General features: G+C 50.3%; 1 protein-coding gene across 2 annotated transcripts in view; it reads left to right on the top strand.

Annotated features, from left to right (window-relative positions):
• The first annotated feature begins 2404 nt into the window (after positions 1-2404).
• The window catches only part of IFT140 (intraflagellar transport 140), a 105985-nt gene continuing 85133 nt past the window's right edge, over positions 2405-23256 (top strand). Inside the window, exons 1-8 of one of the 2 annotated variants that reach the window (XM_064362292.1) lie at positions 2405-2545; positions 3575-3704; positions 6906-7083; positions 10934-11155; positions 18421-18542; positions 18691-18833; positions 21164-21339; positions 22575-22666. In XM_064362292.1, coding sequence (XP_064218362.1) covers positions 6937-7083; positions 10934-11155; positions 18421-18542; positions 18691-18833; positions 21164-21339; positions 22575-22666 — 902 coding nt within the window. In that variant the 5' untranslated portion in view covers positions 2405-2545; positions 3575-3704; positions 6906-6936. The remainder of the gene's footprint in view (positions 2546-3574; positions 3705-6905; positions 7084-10933; positions 11156-18420; positions 18543-18690; positions 18834-21163; positions 21340-22574; positions 22667-23256) is intronic. The other variant, XM_064362293.1, reaches the window with a different exon arrangement.

Here is a 23256-nt window from a genome sequence, read left to right as displayed (position 1 = left end):
CTGATCGTCCGCCTCGGAAGCGGCTGGCCGACCGGCGCTCGACCCGTTACGTCCCCTCCGCGGGCCGGCGCACGGCTGAGGGGGCTGCGGACACGGACGCTGCCGCCGCTCAGCCTCGAGAAGCCGGCCCGCCGCGCTCAGCAGCAGTTCCGGCTACGGCGGCCGATGGGGACCGCACGGACGGCGCGCGGGGGCGGGGCCGGGGCGCGCGGTCGCGCGGGGCGGGGCGACGAGCGCGGAGGCGAGCACGCCCAAGGTTTCTTCGGGCGCGACTCCCCAAAACGGCGCTCCCATTGGCTCGCGACAGGCGGGCGCGCTCGCACGCACCGGCCCGGGGAAAGCGTCGGAGGCGAGCCCGCGGCGCGAGTAGTGTTGTGACGCCAGCCCCGCGACCTTGCGGACCATGCGTCTCTTCGGATTGGTGGACAGACAGCCAATAGGCCAGCACCCAGGCTGTGATTGGCCGCGGCCGTGTTGACGGATACGTGAGAAGAAAACGCCGCGGTAGCTCGGAGTCTGGATTCGGGCGCGAACCTGAGTTCTGAGGAGAAGTGTTGGGGCGCGTGAGGCAGATACTGCGCGCACCCTTTCCTGGGTGGGGTGTGTGCTTCTGCGCTACGTTAGCGTGGTTGAGCGGCGCTGTCTGGGCTCACTGCAATCTCCGCCTGCCGCGTTCAAGCGGTTCTCCTGCCTCGGCCTCCCGAGTAGCTGGGATTACAGGCGCGCGCCACCATGCCCGCTAATTTTTTTTGTAGTACAGACGGGTTTTCACCATGTTGGCCAAGCTAGTCTCGAACTCCTGACCTCAAGTGATCCGCCCGCCTTATCCTCCCAAATTGCTGGGATTACAAGCATGAACCACCGCCCCCGGCTCAAATTATAGTCTTTCTTTTCCTCTCTTTATTTCCTTTTCTCTGTCGCCCAGGCTGGAGTGCAGTGGCGTGACCTCGGCTTGCTGCAGTCTCCGCCTCCCGGGGCTCAGGCGATCCTCCTCCTCCAGCCTCCTGTAGCCGAGACTACAGGCGCCAGCACGCCTCGCTAATTTTTCTAGAGACAGGATCTCGTCGTGTTGCCCAAGCTGGTCTCGAACTCCTGGGCTCCAGCGATCCGCCCGCCCCGGCCTCCCTCCATTCTCTGGCGTCCGGGCCCCGGAGGTGGACATATGCCCCCAGTTATCCAACGGCTCAGGACACTGCCGAGCGCATCGCGTTTTCCAGAAACGCCCGACCCACGCCCTCCACTCCTAGACTAGAACAGCCGGGCCGAGCGAAGGCCCGAGCTGAGACCGCCCCCGCGGTGGAAAGGCCCCGCCTCGGGATGCGCGGGAGGGGAACGCGCCCAGGAGAGAAGGATGCGGCGGTCCTCCTCCACCTGGAGTGCCTCCCGCGGGATCCGGGCTGTGACAGCGCGCCCTCGATACAAAGGGGACCCGTCGCCGGCCCTGCGCCGCTGCCTCTCCTAGAAAAAGCTCGTCCCGCTTCCCTTCTGCAGAGCAGAATAACCCAGGCCCCGGCGCTCGGATGTCAGAGCCGCTACTGCGTGCCCGATCGCCTTCGGCTCTTTCCGGCCGCTTGGGGTGGTTCGGGCGTCGTCGGCGCCTCCTCGTTCACCTTCGGCTGTTTCCGCGTCCCTGTCGCGCGCCGTTGTCCCGGCAACGCGCGGCGGCTCAGCGGCCAGGCCGAGGTAAGTGGCCCTGGGACTAGGGCGGCCGACCCTGGTCCTTAGGAGCCAGGAGGGGGTTTGGGGCCGAGGACCTGACTTGGGGCGGGCTTCGGGACCCTCTGGTCTCCTCCCATGATGCCGTCGCCGCCGAGTCCCCGCAGCCCCTTGCGGGTCCCATCGAGGCTGGGGCGGGCTTGGGGCGGGGTCCAGATCGCCTGCTGGACGTTGGCTGCCGTCCCGGCGCGGCCTGGAATCGCGGTGGATTCCGGTCACTGCGCGAGTCCCTTTGGAATGGGCGGGGCGGGGAGGTGGACTGTGCGGTCACCCCGCAGGTGCAGCGGGGCAGACAAGAGCACCAAAACAGAAACGTTCTATGCTTGGTCACACGCCGGGTCGCCCCGAGGGTCGCGTTGCATCGACCCGCCAGCGCATGGTTTCAGTACCGTCCGCTGGAGGCAGCGCGGACCCCGAGCAGGCCGGAGGCTCTGGACTGTGGCCTGGAGGGCGAGGCTTTGTAGGGTGGGCCGGGGCGCCTGCCCCTGAGAGTCCACCGGGGAGCCCCGTCCTGGGGTTCCCTGCTCAGCGTCGCCGAGGAGGAAGGCTGCGCAGAGTCCCGTGACCGTGCGCCGCTTAGCCGAATGGGCTTAACAGATTGTTTCCCAAAAGCTGGTTTAACGGAGGCACCTGGAGAGGCTCTGCAGACGTTGGGTGCCTGAATGAGAGGAGGAAATTGGTTAGAATAAATAGTGTTTCTCCGGTTCCCCAAAGTTGATACATTTCCCAGTTTTGTGTTCCAGAGACTAGGACTTTGTTTCAAGGAAAGGGAGGATCCTCGTTTCCAAACTGATGCTGTTACAGCTTGTCATCAAGCACCTAGTTTATGGTTAGCCATCTCTCCTTGTGTTCACTTTTCTTTTTTAACTACACAGATAATACTCTTTCGGAACTTGTTAAGGTACAGGTGACAGGAACTATAAACAATTATATTAATACACTGTGTAAAAATGAAACTCATTCAAGCAGGCCTGCAACCCATTTCTCATATGAATAACTAACAACAAGAATATCTCTCCTTGCTAATACACGGCTTCATCTGTGTGGGGCCTGTTCTGTGCAAGGCACTGTTTTAGGGGGCCGGGAATACTGGGTTCCTCCCACTCTGTGGGGAAGATAACATGGGCGGCAGTGTGTGAGCAGTGAAACACACATTTACAGTAAAGTCAATGCAGCCACGGAGAAGCGTAACGTTGTAGGGGGACACTGGGCGGAAGCACAGGACAACAGCAAAGCCATCAAGCCCTGAAGCAGGGGGAACCTAGAAAAGCCTCAGGCAGGAAAGAAAGTAATTAGGATGGTTAGCCTTCATAGTTATCACAAAGTGTTGTACCAATGTATCACGCATTTTTCAGAGAAATATTTTCACAGAGTAAACTTGTTAGATACTAGTTTCCCATAGCCCAGGATTTATAACCTTGGCTGGTTGCAACATGTAAAAACTCATTTTGAGAGATAATTCCAGCTGCTTGGGAGACTGAGGCAGGAGGATCACTTCAGCCCAGGAGTTCAAGGCTACAGTGAGCCATGATTACACCACTGCTCTCCAGTCTGGGGACCCTGTCTCTAAACAAGTAAAAAATACATTTTTTAATTTAAAGGTTTCTTTTGCTATTTTAAATTGCCCAGACTTTGATCAGGTGTTTGTTTGTTTGTGGATTTTTTGTTGTTGTTGTTGTTTGAGACGAGGTCTCGCTCTGTTATCCAGGCTGGAGTTCAGTGCTGCTATCTCGGCTCACTACAACCTCCACTTCCCAGGTTCAAGTGATTATTCTGTCTCAGCCTCCAGAGTAGCTAGGATTACAGGTGTGTGTGGTTAATTTTTTGTATTTATTATTTATTTATTTATTTATTTTAGTAGCATCAGAGTTTCATCATGTTGGCCAGGCTGGTCTTGAACTACTACTGACTTCAAATGATCCTCCTGCCTCAAGCCCCCACAAAGTGCTGGGATTACAGGCGTGAGCCACCGCGCCTGGTCTGGTCTGGTGTGTTTTCACTTTTAATGGCCTTTTTTGAAGGTTTGCCTGAGGACTTTATTCAAAGAAACCAGAGCCCTACCCAGTGTAGCTGTCTCCTAAGTGATGTATGTGCAGGAGGCTGGGGTCTGCCCTCCTCTGACTCCCACCCACCTCCTGCTTCTCCAGCCAGGTGAGAGCCTGGAGAGGGAACCAGCCACACCACCAGGGCCATAGTCGGCCAGTCTATAGTCTGTGGTGGTGAGAGCAAAAATTATGACTGTGTTTAGTATTCAGGGCATATATTCATAGGAGAAAGGCAGCATTTGAGATATGATGGTTCACTCATACATATCTATGCGTCTTCCAGCTTCTTATGGAAGAGTGTGACCTTCTGCAGATCCAAACCAGCCTTCCCAGTTTCCACTCCTATAGTCTGTGTACTGATGAAAGCAAACAGCATAGCCCATTGTGCCCTTCTCTCCTGATAGAACTTTTCAGGTCTCTAATATTTTTGAACAATTTTTTGTTTGTTTGTTTTTTTGAGACAGGGTCTCTCTTTGTCACCCAGGCTGGATTGTAGTGCTGCAGTCACAGCTCACTGCAGCCTCAACCTCCTGGCCTCAAACAGTCTGCCTACCTTGGCCTCCTGAGACCTGGAACTACAGGTATACACCCCCATGCCAAGCTAATTTTTAAATTTTTTTGTAGAGACAAGGTTATGTTACCTAGATGAGTCTCAAACCTCTGGGCTTGAGTAATACTCCCCCTTGGCCTCCCAAAGTGTTGAGATTACAGATGCGAATCACTGTGCCCAGCCTAATACTTTTTAATTGTGGCTAAATATACATAATACGAAGTTTACTATTTCAGCCATGTGTAAGCATACAGTTCAGGGGCATTAAGTACATCCGTGATGTTGTATAACCATCACCACAGTCATCTTCAGAACTTTCTCATCGTCCCAAACAGAAATTCCTGACTCGTTCCTCCTCCACCAGCCCCTGGCAACCCCCCTTCTACTTTCTTTCTTTTTGCGTTTGAGTTGGAGTCTCTCTCTGTTGCCCAGGCTGGAGTGCAGTGGCACAATCTCTGCTCGCTGCAACCTCCACCTCCCTCGTTCAAGCAATTCCCCTGCCTCAGCCTCCCCAGTAGCTGGGATTACAGGTGCACACCACCACACCCAGCTAATTTTTTTGTGTTTTTAGTAGAGACAGTGTTTCACCATTTTGGCCAGACTGGTCTTGAACTCCTGACCTCAGGCAGTCTGCCTGCGTCGGCCTCCGAAAGTGTTGGGATTAAAGGCGTGAGCCACCACACCTGGCTACTTTCTGTCTCTATCATATTTGACTATTCTGGGTTCCTCATATAAGTGAATTATACAGCATTTGTCTATCTGTGTCTGGTTTATTTCATTTAGCATATTGTCTTCAAGCTTCATCCATCTTGTAACATGTATCAGAATTTTAAGGCTAAATAATATTCTACTATACAAGTAGACATTTTGTGCACTTATCCATCAATAGACATTTGGATTGCCTCTACTTTTTAGCTATTGTGAATGATGCTGCTGTGAACATGGGTGTATAAATGCCTGTTCAAGTTCCTTTCATTACTTGAACTATTTACCCAGAAGTGGAATTGATGGATCAAATGGTAATTCTATGTTTCATGTTTTTAGGAACAGCCAGACTTCTCCACAGCAGCTGTACCATTTTACATTCCCAGCAGTAGTGTACAAGCATTCCAGTTTCTCCACATCCTCTATTTTTCTGATAGTTGTCATAATGGATATGAAATTGAGTATTTTTTTTTTTTTTGAGACAGAGTCTGGCTCTGTTGCTGGAGTACAGTGGCAGGATCTCAGCTCACTGCAACCTTCACCTTCTGGGTTCAGGTGATTCTTCTGCCTCAGCCTCCTGAATAGCTGGGATGATAGGCATGCACCATCGCACCTGGCTAATTTTTTGTATTTTTAGTAGAGAGGGGGGTTTTGCTATTTTGCCCAGGCTGGTCTTGAACTCCTGAGCTCAGGCAATCCGCCCACCTCGGCCTCCAAAAGTGCTAGGATTACAGGCGTGAGCCCCCACACCCAGCCTGAGTAATTTTAAATGGCGGCAGACCAAGTCTACAAATAAGCTTTTCTCTGCCAGTTAACTTCCCCAAATTGACTGAGGTGTAAAAAAGTGAGCAGTAACCAGACTGTCACTTCATTTATCACCCTAGCCCTCCTGAAAAGGAACAATATGTATCTCTTTTCCAGATCTGAAAGGAAGGATGAGAGAGATTCAGTTCACATAACTGATCAAGCTCAACATCTCGCAGCTGCTGTGGCTGTGTGTTCTTGATTCTCTAATAGAGGAAGGCTTCTGTCTTCCACCACCTGTAAGTCAGAGGTAGAAGACAGTCTTGGATTTTATGCCTTACTGGAAATTGAGTACTGGTTTTTCCTGTGCCAGTACTCTCTTCCGGAGCAGTTTGCTTTTATTTTGTTTGAAAATGTTGTTTAAAAGGCACCTATAGGCTGGGCGCAGTGGCTCATGGCTGTAATCCTAGCACTTTGGGAGGCCAAGGCAGGAGGATTGCCTGAGCTCAGGAGTTTGAGACCAGCCTGGGCAACATAGCAAAACCTTGTGTCTACAAAAATTATTAAAAAATTAGCTGGGTGTGGTAGTGCATGTCTGTAGTCCCAGCTACTTGAGAGGCTGAGGTAGGAGGCTCACTTGAGCTCAGGAGTTTGAGGCTGCAGTGAGCCGTGATCGTACCACTGCACTCTAGCCTGGGCGACAGAGTGAGACTTTGTCTAAAAAGGAAAAAAGGCAAGTGCAGAAATAGAAATTGTCCTTCTGTGACTGGAATGACAGTTACCGAGGATTGCACGTGTAGTATAGGCTGCAGGGCTCTTCTTTCTTTTCTCCTTTGCTGGAGGTGAGCTGTATTCGTTTCTGTCACACCCTGGGTAATTCTGGGTCTAACCCCTGCTTCTCATGCTGCATTTCTCCCTGTTGGCATTCTCCTCACATCAGGTTGCCTGCTCGGTCCACGAGGCGTTTTCAAGTTGCCAACGGTCTTGCGATTTTGGGTTTGGGGTGCTTCCCTGTTGTCGTTCATGTACATTTTGTTTATTTTCTTTTTTCTTTTTTTTATTTTTCCTTTTCACCTTCAGTTTCTTGCTGGATTGTTTGTCTTCTTTAAAAACAACTGGACTTGGTCATTGTTTTCCCCTTGCAGGTTTCAGTGCTGACCAGGCCTGAGTTCCGTCATGGCCCTCTATTTTGACCACCGGATAGAAGCCCCAGATGCAGCAGGGTCACCCTCACACATCAGCTGGCACCCCGTCCATCCGTTCCTGGCAGTCGCCTGCATCAGCCCCACCTCGAGAGGCAGTGTGGATATTTACCTGGAGCAGGTGAGTGCTCAGAAGCAAGGAGCCTGACTGTGGGAGCTTCTGGCCCTTGTAATTGTTGTTCTCATGTCTGTGTGTGTGTCTGTGCATATGGGTGTGTGTATGTGTGTTGGTGTGTGTATACGCACATGTATATGTGTGCATCTGTGTGTATGTGTGTATGCATATGGGTGTGTGTGTGTGTTGGGGTGTGTTTATGAGCATATGTATGTGTGTGCATATGAGTATGTGTATGTGTGTATGTGCATCTGTATGTGTGTGTATGCACACATGTATATGTGTGCATCTGTGTGTATCTGTGCATATGGGGGTGTGTGTGTGTGTCGGGGTGTGTGTATGAGCATATGTATGTGTGTGCATATGGGTATGTGTGTGCATCTGTATGTGTATGTATGTATGTTGGGAATGTATTGATGCGCACATGTATGTGTATGCACGTGTGTGTGTACATGTGTGTGCATATGGGTATGTGTGTGTGTATGTATGTTGGGAATGTATTGATGTGCACATGTATGTGTATGCACGTGTGTGCACGTGTGTGTGCATATGGGTGTGTGTGTGCATCTGTATGTGTGTGTATGTATGTTGGGAATGTATTGATGCGCACATGTATGTGTATGCACGTGTGTGTGCACATGTGTGTGCATATGGGTATGTGTGTGCATCTGTATACATGTTGGGGTGTGTGTATGCGCATCTGTATGTGTATGCACGTGTGTGTGCACGTGTGTGTGCATATGGGTGTGTGTGTGCATCTGTATGTGTGTGTATGTACGTTGGGAATGTATTGATGCGCACATGTATGTGTGTGCACGTGTGTGTGCATATGGGTGTGTGTGTGCATCTGTATGTGTGTGTATGTACGTTGGGAATGTATTGATGCGCACATGTATGTGTATGCACGTGTGTGTGCACATGTGTGTGCATATGGGTATGTGTGTGCATCTGTATGTGTGTGTATGTACGTTGGGAATGTATTGATGCACACATGTATGTGTATGCACGTGTGTGTGCACCTGTGTGTGCATATGGGTATGTGTGTGCATCTGTATACATGTTGGGGTATGTGTATGTGCATCTGTATGTGTATGCACGTGTGTGTGCACATGTGTGTGCATATGGGTGTGTGTGTGCATCTGTGTGTGTATGTACGTTGGGAATGTATTGATGCGCACATGTATGTGTATGCACGTGTGTGTGCACCTGTGTGTGCATATGGGTATGTGTGTGCATCTGTATACATGTTGGGGTGTGTGTATGCGCATCTGTATGTGTGTGGATCTGTGTGTGTATTTGTGGAGGGGTGTGTGCACATGTGTGTGCACGTGTGTATGTGCATGTGTGCATGTGATGCCTATGTGTGTGCATGTCTATATGTTTTCAAGCAAACTCTAGCTTATTCATGAAGAAAACAACATCCATCATCAGTTTGCACAGAGGTCAAATCCCCGTGTTATAAAAGCCCTCGTATGTGGGCAGTTCTTTCACCCTGGCTGTTGGCGTGGGGATGTGTTTAGGAATGCTAATGCTTATCAGCATCAAGCACTGTCAGTTCACGGTCACCACCAGAAATGACCTCACAGTGCTGCTCGTGGATCCTGAGGCAGGCTCCTCTGTCAGCACCCTCCTCCATGCTCCACAGTGGCCGTTTGGAACTCTAATCATTCCCACAAACTGGGTGGCAGAAAACAACAGCAAGGTACTCTGGTGGCCCTGGAGGCCCGAACTGCAAGGTCAGGTGTCAGCAGGCCTGCTGGCTCCGAAGGCTGAGGGGAGAGTCTGCTCCGAGCTGCTGGCCTGCTCCTGCTGTTCCCAGCAAGCTTCGGTGCTCCCTGGCTGGCACATGTGCTGCCCCGGCCCTGCCTCTGCTGTCGCACAGCCTTCTCATCTGCGTGTCTTCTCCTCTTTCTAAAAGGATGCCAGGCTTGTTTAACTAGGGTCTGCTCTAATGACCTCATCTTAGCTTACCCACATCTGCAAATACCGTATTTCCAAAGGAGGCTACGTAACAAGGACCAGGAGATAGGACTTCCACATATCTTTGTGGGGGCACAATTCAACCTCTAACAGCTTCTCCAAGATCCTCAAACTTCCACAGCCGCCTCTCAGTGTTCAGTGCCCTCATACTCCACAGAGAAAATGGGGTTTCCTCCTACACTCACTCTTCAGCCCTCTGCAGGCTCCCTGTTGCCACCACAACTTCGCCCAAGCAGCGACAGTCATCACTTGCCTCTTGGTGTCACCCTCTGAGTACTTTGGAGTCCTTGTCTGTGCCACACTCCTGTGAAGTCCTCTGGGAAACATGCTGAGAGCACAGGGGCGGGGCATTCCCTGCCAGGCCTCCATGGCTTTGCCAGCTCTTCCTCGGTTTCCAGCCTGTGAATACCATGGCCTTCTGCAGAGTTTGCTCAAGGCTCCTCTTCGTTTCTTCCTTCTCCTGTGATCTGAGCATGCCCAGTGGCTTGCAGACATAACGTCTCCTGCCTAGAAGTTCCCCCAGAGCTGTAAGCTTAGGGACCCAGCTGCCTTCCTGACATCTCTGGGATGTTTCAAGAAGACCTCAAATTACACAGGACTGAAGTGAAATTGTTCCCCACCCCTCCCTGCCTCATATCTCCCTCATACCTCCTGCTCAGTTAGATAGGCACCTCCCATCTCAATGAAAGGTACCCCCTCTGTCCTGGTTTCCAGAACAGGGACCTAGGCATGACTATTGACATCTCCCACTCCCCTGCCTTGTAATCCATCACTATATCCTCCCAGTTTCTCCCTCGGAACCTCTGGCAAGTGTGCTACTAGTCAACAGCATATTTCTATGGTTCCAGTTGGCACAAGAAAAGCTTTAGGTTTTCAAAATAATGATCTATCGGATAATGATGAGATCACAGAGATGGCCCCTAAGCCCAGTGGAAGAACTGGGGGCAAACCAAGTAAATCTCTGAAAACACATTATATCTTCCCCAAAGCTACTACTTCTTTAGAAAATCTTAGAAAACACAACACATGGCCAGGCATGGTGCCTCACGCCTGTAATCACAGCACTTTGGGAGTCCGCAGCAGGTGGATCACGAGGTCAGGAGTTCAAGACCAGCCTGGCTAATATGGTGAAACCCTTCTCTACTGAAAATACAAAAATTAGCTGGACGTGGTGGCACACACCTGTAGTTCCAGCTACTCGGGAGGCTGAGGCAGAAGAACGCTTGAGCCCGAGAAGCAGAGGTTGCAGAGCCAGGACTGCACCACTGCACTCCAACCTAGGTGACAGAGCAAGACTCCGTCTCAAAAAAAAAAAAAGAAAAGAAAACAGCACGTATCTCATGAGCTGTCATCAGTGACATCACCACATCACACAGCCTTAGAAAAGCTCCACTATAGACTCGTGAGAGGAGGAGAGTATGAGTGGCACCGAAACTGTCAGTATCATTCTGAAAATAATCTTCACCTTTCAGAGCCCTGAAAGGGTCCTGGAGTCTCTGGATCACACTTGAGACCCTTGTGGCAACAAACCTCACCTGCTGGCTCACTGCTGGTTTTTGTAAATAAGGTTTTATGGAACCCAGCCACACCCACTAAGATACATGCCAGCCATCCAGCAGCCATGGGGAGGAGGTGGCACTCCTTGACAGGGTGGTCGGGGTTGTCAGCTAAGTGCAGGTTACCTTCTGCTTTAGTAGCTCAGCTAGGAGCAAGGTTGTGATGTGTTTATGAAAGGTTAAAGAGCCTACTGAGAACATTACCTTAATAAGTAGCTCTTTATAGCTTGTCACCTATGTGGAGTCCACAGATAAGACAAAAGGTCTTGAAGGAGCTATCCCTCTCTGAACTGGGGGATTTTATCTCTTGTCCAATGCAGGGGGAGTGCGTGCCGGATACACACGTCGAGAGGCCGTTCCGGGTTGCTTCCCTGTGCTGGCACCCGACGCGCCTGGTGCTAGCTGTGGGCTGGGAGACTGGAGAAGTTACGGTGTTTAACAAGCAGGACAAGGAGCAGCACCCGGTGTCCCCGACACACACGGCCGACATCACCGTGCTCAGTTGGAGCCCCAGTGGGAACTGCCTGCTGTCTGGGGACAGGGTGAGTCAACACGGGCGGGACGCTGCTTTCAGACCCTGGCCTTCTCTGACCGTGCTCTTCAGAGTACAAAACATCAAAATACGGAAAATATCTTGTGACTAAATTCAGTTGATCTTGTCAGATGCAATTGTAGATTTTGTTTTATAATGGAAGCAAAGCTTGAAAATTTGCCACTCTGTGGCATAGGTACAGCTGCACCTTTATAAATGAACTGTGCTGGGAAACTCCATTCATAAAGATGGGGTAAGCACTCAGATACTGCCACTTTTCCCTAGGCCTGTTCGTATAGCTCTGGGCTTCTTACCTGGGTTGATTCTGCCCCATAGGGGACATGGTACAGAATCCAGACACATTTTCTGTTGTCACAGTTTGGGAGGAGGATGCTGCTGGACCCCAGTGGGTGCTGGATGCAGCCACCCATTGCACAGTGCGCAGGACAGACCCACAGCAGAGCGATGCGGCGCAGAGCCAGCTGAATCACACTTGTATGGCAGAGTGTTATCATGTGTTTCCTTAATTAACAACAGGTAACACACTCACATGTTCCAAGATTCAAAAAGGGTAACAGGCTAGAGTGAAGATTGACCATGTCCTGTCTCCTCAGTCCCATGGCTGCCCTCCAGCAAACATGGCTTCTTACCATTTCTCCCATTTCTTCAGCACACACAAATGCATTCTCTTTCTAACTTGAGATTTTGAAGTTTCTAAATTATGAGAGGAGTTGAAAGAACAGTGCAGAGACACCCTTCCACCCTCCATGTCGATTTGCCAGCCCTTCCCACTACCAAGTCCGCTTTCTCTCTTGCTGCATGTGTATTCTTCCTGAATATTTGTGAGTTTATTGTAGACATGATGCTTCAATGCTGCGTATTTAGACGTCACTCTCCTAAGGCCTAGGGCATTCTCCTGCACAGCCACAGCAGAGTTATGACACTTCAGGAAGTGAATCAGTGACAGTGCCGACATCCAAGATGCACTTTATATTCACGTTTCTCCAGTTGCCCTAGGAATGTCCTTTAGAGCTGTTTTTTTTTCAATCCAGGATCCACTAAAGGGTCATGCATCGCATTTCACTGTTATTTCTCTCTAGGCTCTTTTTTTTTTGAGATGGAGTCTTCCTCTGCCACCCAGGCTGGAGTGTAGTGGCACATTTTCAGCTCACTGCAACCTTCACCTCCCAGGTTCAAGTGATTCTTGTGCCTAGGTCTCCCAAGTAGCTGAGATTACAGGCATGCGCCACCACGCCTAGCTAATTTTTGTATTTTGAGTAGAGACTGGGTTTCCTCATATTGGCCAGGCTGGTCTTGAACTCCTGACATCAGGTGATCCACCTGCCTTGGACTCCCAAGGTGCTGGGATTACAGGTATGAGCTATCACTTCTAGCTAGTTTCTTTTCATCAAGAACAATTCCCTGGTCAGTCCATTGGTCAGTCATCCTGCCTGTCTGCCTGCCTTCCTTACTTCCTTCGTCCTTCCTTTTTTTGATATTTCATGAAATTGACATTTTGAGGGTATAGACTAACAGTTGTTTTATAGACTGTCACTCAAGTACTCAAGTTGGCTGTGTTTGATTGTCTCCTCATAATAGTTTCATTTCATACATTTTTGGCAGAAATATCACATAGAGGACATTGTCTCCTGATTTCCTCATTCTTTTTCACATAAGTGGTGGCATCCTGTACACACTGTCATGTCTCTTGCTTTTTCCATTTAATGGCATATCTTGGTGATTCTTCCATATGGGTAAATAGCAAACTTCCTTGTTATCTTTAAACCAGCTTTTCATTATATGAATGTTGTAACTTATTGAACCAGCCTCCTTTGATTAACATTTTGGTGGTTTTCAGTCTTTTGCTAATTAGACAGTGACGCAGTGAGTAACATGCTTTTGCCATTTTGCACACGTATACATTTAGAAAAACGCCGAGAAGGGGGTGCCGATGGGTCCCAGTGATGTCCTGCGACTTAGCAGATGCCCACACCACTGGCCTAAGGGCCTGCACGAGCTTACACCACACAACAGCCTGTCTCCTTAGAGAGCTGCATCTGAGTAGCAGAACTGCTTAGAAAAGTAGTATCTTGACCAGGCACAGTCGCTCACACCTGTAATCCCAGTACTTTGGGAAGCTGAGGCCTGTGGATTAGGAGGTCAGGAGATCGAGGCCATCCTGACTAACTCGGTGAAAACCCATCTCTACTAAAAATACAAAAAATTAGCCGGGCATGGTGTTGCGCGCCTGTAGTCCCAGCTACTTGCGGGGCTGAGGCAGGAGAGTTGCTTGAACCCCGGAGGCGGAGGTTGCAGTGAGCCGAGATTGTACCACTGCACTCCAGCCTGGGTGACAAAGCCAGACTCCGTCTCAAAAAAAGAAAAGTAGTATCTCAGTAGTGTTTTAATCCAGAACAGCTCCCTAGTGGGTCTAAGTGTTCCTCAGAAGTCCCATTTATGTTTCTCTTGCTATCGAGGATGAATATCATTCATAGGAGCCATTTCTGTTTCTATTTCTGATGATATTATTTGCCGATTTTTCTATCAGGTTGTTCCCTTTTTCTGGAGGATTTTTTTCAGTTTTTCTGTTCAATTCTCACTTAATGACATTGACCTGTCCCCAAATTTCTACTTCCTTGGTGATCTTTCCTACCTCCCTGCTGTGGAACTGTCTGCCAATCCCCCTTTAGTGTAAAGTAATTCAGGATCATTGAATTTTGTATCTCATCTTGACTGTATTAAGAAACAAGTAAGCCAGGCATGGTGGCATGAACCTGTAGTCCCAGCTACTTCGGAGGCCAAGGCAGGAGGATCAGTTGGGCCCAGGAGTTTGAGTCTAGCCTGGGCACCATAGCAAGACCCCATCTCTTGAAAAAAAGAAAGATAGAAACAGCTAGAAAAATAGATAATCCAGACATAAAACGAAACCCAGGTATCAGTTGATCAAGTCCTGTGAGTCTGAATATTTACGAGCAGAAATACCTAATCCTTCTAGGAAAATCTAAGATTATGCTGAAACTAATTTAATAATGAGTTCAAGCAGGAAGAGAAGTAATAACGAGGGAACAACATTTCGAATGCCATACCGCAGAGACATCTCTTCCCCAGACATGGTGCAAGGGGCTTCCCTGCTCTTGCATCAGAGACCCTGTTGTGGTTACCAGTGGAATCATCCCAGACCAGCTGAAGTTAGAAATACACTTAAACTGAGGCCACTGGAGTGTCCCACAGTCTCACAGGAGAGCACAGCCAATTTAGGACGACCTGGCTCCTCCTCCCTGTCCCAAGTCCAGACTCAGGGAGGGGACCCCAAAGTCTAGCTCGGGCCAAGTGCCCACAGTGCACCCATCAGCAGTAACTGGGGAGGTGGGTGACTGCGATCCCTATAAAGGATATCCCACTAAGTGTCCCTTAGAAGTCTCACCAGTAGAGAAGAGGAGAGCATGTCAGACAGGCCAGGCCACTCGCACCTTCTGGGGAGCTCCTGCAGAACTGAGTGTGAGGGTCAAGTAAACCCAGACCCTGATGCAGGGCCAGCCAGCATTTAGCAAAGCTTCCCAGTGACGTGCCGCTGGAGAACAGCCAGCATAACTCACGCTTTGATGTCTTAAGGCACCACCGAGATGAGGCGAGATGCTCACCCAGCGCATGCTGCTTTCCCATTACTCCCTTAGTACATTTAACTCTTGCCCTTCACAAGTAGACCTAGTTTTTCACCTTTGGGGTAGCTTTTCTTTAGGGTCTTACTATATAAAATTATACTGTGTAGAATAACTTAGAAAGAATTCACAGATGGTGGATACCCTGCACACAAAAGATTACCTTCAGGAGTGGTGAGAGGTACAAAAAATTAAGACAGAGAAGACCCAAGCCTGGACCCTGGGGCAGTTCAACGCTAGAGTTGGGGTGAGGAGCAGAGGGTGAGCCGCAGAGGTGGAGGCGCCTCAGGCCCAGTTCTGCATCTGTACTTCATGCTTACATTCCTAGAAACCTGGGGATCGGGAATATTGACTCATTGCATCCTGTGACTTCCTTTCCCATGAGTTGGTGAAAGTGGAGCTCTTGATAGTAGACACCTGTCCCTCTCTCGGAACAAGGGTTTATGTTCATCCGCCTGAGCAGAGATCTCTGCTTCTGGGTGCAGGTGCTCTCAACATTTGCATCCAGCAACCTCTTCCCACAGGGAAGCAGCCTGGAAACACGGACGTCGGTCTGTCTGATGATGTTCAGAATGCTGGTGAGGCAGTCAGCTAGAAGCTTGTATATGCTAATAAAGACCTGTAAAGTCACTTGGGAAAAAAAACAAAAGTGGCTGAGGACACAGGAATGAATACCCCTGAGGATGTGGTGTGTATAAAATGCTTTGCAGACACAGGAGTCACCACATTACTCAGCTCCAGGGAGGAGGCTGGGACAGGGGAGAGGAGGGTCATTTATTTTCATTTCTGTTGTTAGGTGGGGCTTTTTCTCAATATGCAAGCATTATTTAAAAAATATTTTTAAAATCACTAACACAGAGACACCAATAGTGGGGGGTTTGTTGTTTTGTTGTCGTTGTTGTTGTTGTTTTGAGACAGAGTCTCACTCTGTCACCCAGGCTGGAGTGCAGTGGTGTGATCTCAGCTCATGCAACCTCTGTTTCCCAGGTTCAAATGATTCTCCTGCCTCAGCCTCCCAAGTAGCTGGGATTACAGGTGTGAATCACATGCCCAGCTAATTTTTGTATTTTTAGTAGAGACCAGGTTTCACCATGTTAGCTAGTCTGGTCTTGAACTTCTGACCTCAAGTGATCAGCTCACCTCAGCCTCCCAAACTGCTGGGATTACAGGCGAGAGCCACCATGTCCGGCCTTCCAATGGTGTTTTTATTCTTGTCTTCATCAAGCTGTTGTAGTTAAGAATCATATGGTAATATATACTATTCCTATGGCGTGTTTTTACATGCCACATGGTATCTTAGATCTTGCAAAACCTTTCTTGTATAAGTTTCTTTCAAATCTGACCTTATTTGAAAGTCCTCTTCCTGTCCAGCATTTGGGGAGATGGGAGTCGGTGCTGCCTGAAAAGGTGGTGGGAAGAAGAGCACACTGTGGGCTAATGTGTCCCCCAGTTTTGGGCCAGGAAGAGTCCCCTGGGGTGTGCTTGACATCAAAGCAGAAGAGTCATGCAGACAGGTTCAGATGGCGATGCTGCTCTTGGGCACCGCCAGCCGCCTCCCCCAGTCACGGGAGGCACCACCAGCCATCCTCATGAAGCTGCCTTCCCCTTCCCAGAACTTTGCTCACACTTGTCTGTGCCATGCATTTGCCACTGTGATGATTTTAAATTGAGTGTACAGCGTGCCCAGCACCAGGTCTTTGCTTCTAACTCCATTCTCCAATAAAGCAACCAGGGCTCCTTGGAGAAATGGCTGATTCCAGGACTGGAATAGAAAACTGAGCCTAGGCTAGGCTCTGTGGCTCACACCTGTAATCCTAGCACTTTGGGAGGCAGAGGTGGGAAAATTGCTTGAGCCCTGGAGTTTGATGTCAGCCTGGGCAACATAGTGAGACCACATATCTACAGAAAATACAAAAATTAGCCCGGTGTGGTGGTGAGCATCTGTATTCCCAGCTACTCCAGAGGCTGGGGTTGCAGTGGGCTGTGATTGTACCACTCCATTCCAGCCTGGGCAACACAGTGAGACCCTGTCCCAAAAAAGAGAAAAAAAATGAAAAATGAGCCTAGATAATCTTAGGGCACCAGAAAGAAAGTGCTCACCAAACCCAGGTGATGAGGGCACATCAGAGGGACACAAAGGCCAACTGGAGAGCTTATAGCTGGTGCAGTGTGAGCAACAGCATGCCAGCATACATGAGGCAGCCTTGCATGGTAACCCAGAATGGGAAGTAAATATCCATGTGTCCATCCTGATACACAGGATTGAATGAGTAAGTAAGTGGTGGGGAAGAGGCAAATCTCCTATGCTGAAGAAGCCCAGGTAGTTTACATGGATGCTCCACCCCTGAGGGTAGAGCATAACTCCCACTCCTCAAGTGTGGGCTGCACAGAGCGACTTCCTTCTGAATAGTACAGGATGGAGAGAGGACCAGGGGAAGAGCCACTTCACAGTGGAAAGACCCCACAAGCACGACCTCCACTAGGTGGTCAAGGTCAGCACCAGCAGTGACAAGTCATGGGGATGCGGCATGCAGAGAAGGCACCTCAGCTCTGCTCCTCCTCCCCACACCCTCCACCCCAGGTAACTAAGAAAAACCATCAACAATCCCAGTGGAGGGGCATCCCATGATATATCCGGCCAGCAGGGCTCAAACCGTCCAGGGCCTCAAGACAAAGAGCCTGAGACAGTGTCACAGCCCATAGGAGCCCAAGGAGATACAGCAGCCAAATGTCACGTGGTGGTCCCAGTTGGGGTCCTGGGACAGAAAGGGGTATTGGGGAAAAATTGAGGAGACACGGAGGCCAGATGTCATGTGGTGTCCCAGTTGGTGTCCTGGGACAGAAAGGGGTATTGGGGAAGAACTGAAGATGTGTGACTGAAATGTGGACTTAGTTAACAGTAATGCAACAATAGTCACTAATGGTAAGCACTGTGCTATGCCAAGGTAAGAACCTGATAATAGGGGACTGGGTGGAAGATACAGGAATTCTTCACTATCTGTGCAGTTTTTCTGCAAATGGGAGTCTACTTTAAAGTTAAAAGTTTATTTTAAAAACTTGAATATAGGCCAGGCGTAGTGGCTCATGCCTGTAATCCCAGCACTTTCGGAGGCCAAAGCGGGCGGATCACGAGGTTAAGAGATCGAGACCATCCTGGCCAACATGGTGAAAACCCGTCTCTACTAAAAATACAAAAATTAGCTGAACGTGGTGGTGTGCGCCTGTAGTCCCAGCTACTCAGGAAGCTGAGGTAGGAGAATTGCTTGAACCCGGGAGGTGGAGGTTGCAGTGAGCCGATACCGCACCACTGCACTCCAGCCTGGCACCTGGCGACGGAGTGAGACTCTGTCTCCAAAAAACAAAAAAACAAAAGCACCTTGAATATATAGCAGTTGCTATCTCTAGGCATGAAGATGGAGAATGCTCTATAAAAGGGTTTCTAGTTCTTTCTTTAAACACTTTGGAATTGTTTGAAATTGTCATGGTGTATACACAGTAGTCTTGTAATTTTTTAGAAAGGAATGTGCATATATCTTGTTGCACAGTTCAACTGTTGCCTTCCACCAGTCATTCTGTCAGGACACGTGTCCTAACATGTAGTTTTGGGTCTTTGCAGCTTGGTGTCTTGCTCTTGTGGAGGTTGGACCAAAGGGGCCGAGTGCAAGGGATGCCCCTGCTGAAACACGAGTATGGGAAACACCTCACACACTGCATCTTCCGGCTCCCCCCTCCTGGCGAGTAAGTGTGGCGCTCACCCTGTGACCCGTGCGTGTGTTTGCATTGGGGGAAGTGGGAAATGGGCTGCTCCTGATCTAGGAGGGGCCCCAGCCCCGAGTCACTCCAGGAACGTGGAAGAATCTCGACTTTGTGTCATGTTTGCTTTCAGGGACCTGGTTCAGTTGGCAAAGGCAGCTGTGAGTGGCGACGAGAAGGCTCTGGACATGTTTAACTGGAAGAAGAGCAGCTCTGGAAGCTTGCTGAAGTTGGGGTCTCAGGAGGGGCTGTCGTTCTTTGTCAGTCTGATGGATGGTGAGGAACTTTGGTTGTGATTCTCAAGGGTCCTAGCGTTTTAGCGGTGTCTGGTAGGGGAGTTAAACTCATGGATGGTGTTCTGCATAGAACAGTGATGGTAATTGCAGCAAGATGCACAGAACGATGATGTGTGCTGGGTGGAGTGCCGCGGCAGCCACTCTCTGCAGGCAACCGTCTGCTGTTGAAAGGTTGCCATCACTTTGTTCTCATAGACAAGTTGAGCTTTGCTTGTGTTTGAAGGGTTTTCATGAGGAGACTTTTAATCAACTGTTACACACTGCATGGCACCGGAGACAGTTTTGGAAAGATTCTTTGGTGGCACCCCTGGTATTCAATCTATGGTACTATCAAGCACCTACTGTATGCCAGGTACTTGGCTAGGGTGTGGGAATGAGGTGTGAGCAGGGCAGGGGGTTTCACTGCAGCTTGCAGCCCCTGGCCAGCCTTCATCAGGAGGTCAGCACTGGGCACAACGTGTCTGGTGTTCAGCCCGCTCCTCCTCACTGTACGAGGGAGACGAGCTGCCCAGCCAAGGCCACAAAAATGCAATATGAAGTTAAAAGAAAAGCGCATCTCTCACAGCCATGTGACACCGGCCCAGGTGTGTCTGTTGCTGGCGCAGCTGAGGAGACAAGAGCTGCACAGAGGTGGCCAGGTCTCGGGAGAAAGGAGGCTTTTTCTTGGTTTCACCAAGCAGCTGGATCTTGACAGGAAGAAGAAAACAGATGGCAGCAGACGGAGCTGTGTGGTTTTTGTAATTTTTAAATAACAGAAATATTGCATTTTAGAGATGAAGAGGCAGAGCCAATAGAGGGAGAACATTGAGAAGATCACAGTGGGGACATCCGAGTGGGTACAGCACTGTGAGGTGGCAAGGAGGGACGTGCCAGGATAGGTGAATGAGAAGGGGGTGTAGGGATGAGGCCCACAAGGAAGAGACGCTGGTTGCCTGGAGGAGACGGGTACATGCCAGGGAGGAGCCAGCTCTGGCGGCGTGTGGGCTGCAAATTTCTGGTGGTGGTCCAGGAGCTGTGGGCTTCGGGGGTGAGTTCATGAATGTGCGTCATGTCCTTCTGTGGAAAATGGGGATAATACTGGTGTCTACCCAGTTACCACCTGTGAAGATGCTTAGAACTGAGCCTGCCATGTTCCATATGCTTATTAAATACTAGTTAGTGTCAACCATTCGCCTCTAGATCGTCTTGAATTTTCTTGAATTTTTCTATTGAATAAGAACTTGTGCTGGGTGTGGTGGTGCTTGCCTGTGGTCTCAGTTACCTGGGAGGCCTAGGTGGGAGAATCACTTGAACCCAGGAGGTCAAGGCTGCAGTAGGCTATGAGCATGTCACTGTACTGCAGACTGGCTGACACAGTGAGAACCTGTCTCTTAGAAAAAGAATAATAAAAATAAGAACTCGTTAGCCATCGGGCAAAAGATGGGAGAGGAAGGTGAGAAGGCTCCCAGAGAAGGCTCCTGCACAGCAGCAGAAATGAGCCCGAGTCTCCCAGCCTGCACAGGGGCTTCAGACAGTGGCTGGCCAGCATTGGAGCAGGCTCGGGTAGGGCGGGAGGAGCGGGGTTCCACACTGGGTTCAGCTGAGTCCTGCAGCTCAGACCTGGAACAGCTTGTGGAGGTTAAGAGCCTGCCAGGAGGCAGGCGGCACAGCAGCAACACCTGGGGCAGAGGGGACAGGGAGCAGTGGCCACAGAGAGGGCTCATCATTTAGGGCCTCAGCGTGTAGAGGACATGAGATGGACACAGAGCTCCGAGGCTGCCAGATCTGCAGGGTCAGCAGCGTGGATGTGAAATCCACCAAGATGGGGCAGAGAAGGAATCAACAGAGACAGCTGGAGGCTGAGCTAAACCCATAAAGTGGAGGTTGCAGCCTGTAAGTTCAGGTCACATGCTTCATTTTTAAGTACTTTTTTTTTTGAGGCAGAGTCTCACTCTGTCACATAGGCTAAAGTGCAGTGGCATGATCTCAGCTCACAGCAACCTCCACCTCTTGGGTTCAAGTGATTCTCATGCCTAGGTCTCCCAAGTAGCTGGGATTACAGGCACCCACCACCACGCCCAGCTTGTTTTTCTATTTTCATTAGAGACAGCATTTCACCCTGCTGGCCAGGCTGGTCTTGAACTCCTGACTTCAGGTGAGATCACCTGATTACAGGCCTGAGCCACCACACTGGGCACATTTTTAAGTTCTTATACGGAAGATGCTTTGCTTTGAAAATGTTCTTAAGTTGATAGAAATGGCTTCTTGTGAGGGTCGTGGAAACGGATAAACAAGGGCCTCCTTATGTAGTGACCCTACCTTTGCCCCCAGGGACGGTGCACTATGTGGATGGGAAGGGCAAGACCACTCAGATGGTGGCCGCAGACAGCGCAATCCAGACGCTGTTTTACATGGAGAAGAAGGAGGCGCTGGTGGTGGTCACAGAGAACCTCCGGCTGTCCCTGTACATGGTGCCTCCTGAGGGCAAAGCAGAAGAAGTGATGAAGGTGAGTGGGAGTGGGCTCGGTGGCTCAAGCTGGGGAGCTCAGGCCAGGTTCACTCTGGCCTCGGGGACAGCCCTTTCTCTTCTGGATAGCAAGCCTGAAAAGCCTATCATCTGTGTTAGGGTGGCTAACGTAGCTGGCGGTGTCATTATTGATCACACCACATTCAGTTCATAGGTGAAGGAAGCAAAAGAGATGGAGATTTTCCTGCATCTTTAGGTGGATGTGGGGCCTGATGGGAGACAGTCTGGGCCCACGCCCAAGCTGCACCCCCATGACCTGGGGCGCAAGTAAGAGAAACATGCTTACTGCACAGCCTCTCATTCCACCTGCAGAACCCAGTGGGTAGGCGACCGTCTCCCCAGCTTCCAGCTGGTTTATTCCACAGGAATCCATGCTCCTTGGAGGCCACTAAACTTTCCCCAAAGATGCTCTTGCAGGTGACAGAGCTGACTTTTCCTCAGTCAGCATTCATTTGGTCCTTTACGTATTCCATAAGGGCGGCTGAGGACACAGCCACTAGTCACAGGGACCTGGTCATAGGGGCCACCTCAGGACACCATAACAATCTACCACAGACTACATGACATGACAGCAGACTTTTGTCACAGTTCTGGAGGCTGATGTCCCACTTCAAGCAACCAGCAGAGGCCTCCTTTCAGTGTCCTCACAGGGCGGGGAGGGAGAGTGAGCACCAGCCCTGGTGTCTCCTTCCATGGCCACAGCCCCCTCAGGCCAGGGCTCACCCACCCCATGACCTCCTGAAGGCAAATACAGTCACGCTGGGGGTTAGGGCTCCCACATATGAGTTTGTGAGATGCAGTTTAGTCCATGGACCTGGCTTTAAATACCCAGCTCAGCTCCTCACTGGCTGGTGGGCCCTAGCCAGGTTTGTTCTCTGCGGAACAGGGATGATAGGCCTGCCCAGATTGTGTGGTTGGACTCAACAGGGAGCACTCAGCTGAACTTAGTGATCATTCCAGAGCACATCCAGCGATGGCCACTCGACTGCACCATGCACTCAGTAGCCATTATTTAGTGTGCGAGAGGAGTGGTTTGCTTCAGCCTACACGTCTCAAAACCCAAGGCCGCCTGTCAGAGTTTCCATCATTTGTCCCTGTGTTTTCCCCCTTGGTGAGTCTCCATGAAGTAACTGAGCACCAGACTCCAGGGTCCTGAAGCCGGGACGGGCAGTCTCAGCGAGCACAGCGCCCCTGCCTTGTTGTTTCCTTACACAGGTCAAGCTGAGCGGGAAAACCGGCCGCCAGGCAGACATCACTTTGATTGAAGGCAGCCTTCTCGTGATGGCCGTTGGGGAGGCTGCCCTCAGGTGAGAGTCTGTCTTTCCAGTGCCCCTCGATGAGAATTCCCTGAGGAGCAGGCTCTTCTAAGTCAGCTTTATGTTGGAATGTAACATATGGACTGTAAAATGCACATATGCTGATGACCGCTCACATACTGGACGTACCCATTCACCAGCTCCCAGACTGAGGAGCTAAGCATTAGAGACCCCAGGAATCCCTGCCTGCCCTGCTGCACTCCCTCTGGGCTCCCCCTACCCCCACGGGGCCCTGCCCAGCTGTCTGCCCCTGGAATCTGTTTTCTTGGTTTTTCGGAGCATGGCGTAACTAGAATGAGTCGTGCTGGTCTCTCTCCCACCTGCTGCGTTAGTGCGGTGCGCTCTCCGGGTGCTGTCTCGTGCTCTGCGTGGGGCTGCAGTTCCTGTGTTCTCGTGGCGACCTCATGCCATACACAAACCACCTTCTATCAGTAACTGCTTTCTTCGATTATAAACAGGACATAAATGTCCTAAATGTAACATCAGTGTTCATTTTCACATCAGGAGTCTCATCAACTGTATCTTTTTCCTGGCTTTTAATGTTTGCTCCACAGGTTCAAAAAGCCCTCACAGGGAAACGT

The sequence above is a fragment of the Aotus nancymaae genome, unplaced genomic scaffold, assembly GCF_030222135.1.
Source record: "Aotus nancymaae isolate 86718 unplaced genomic scaffold, 86718_ANA_hifiasm-v0.15.2.pri h1tg000049l, whole genome shotgun sequence".
NCBI classification, from domain to species: Eukaryota; Metazoa; Chordata; class Mammalia; order Primates; family Aotidae; genus Aotus; species Aotus nancymaae.
The sequence above is the reverse complement of the archived record's forward strand: the minus strand, read 5'-3'. Positions and strand labels throughout refer to the sequence as shown.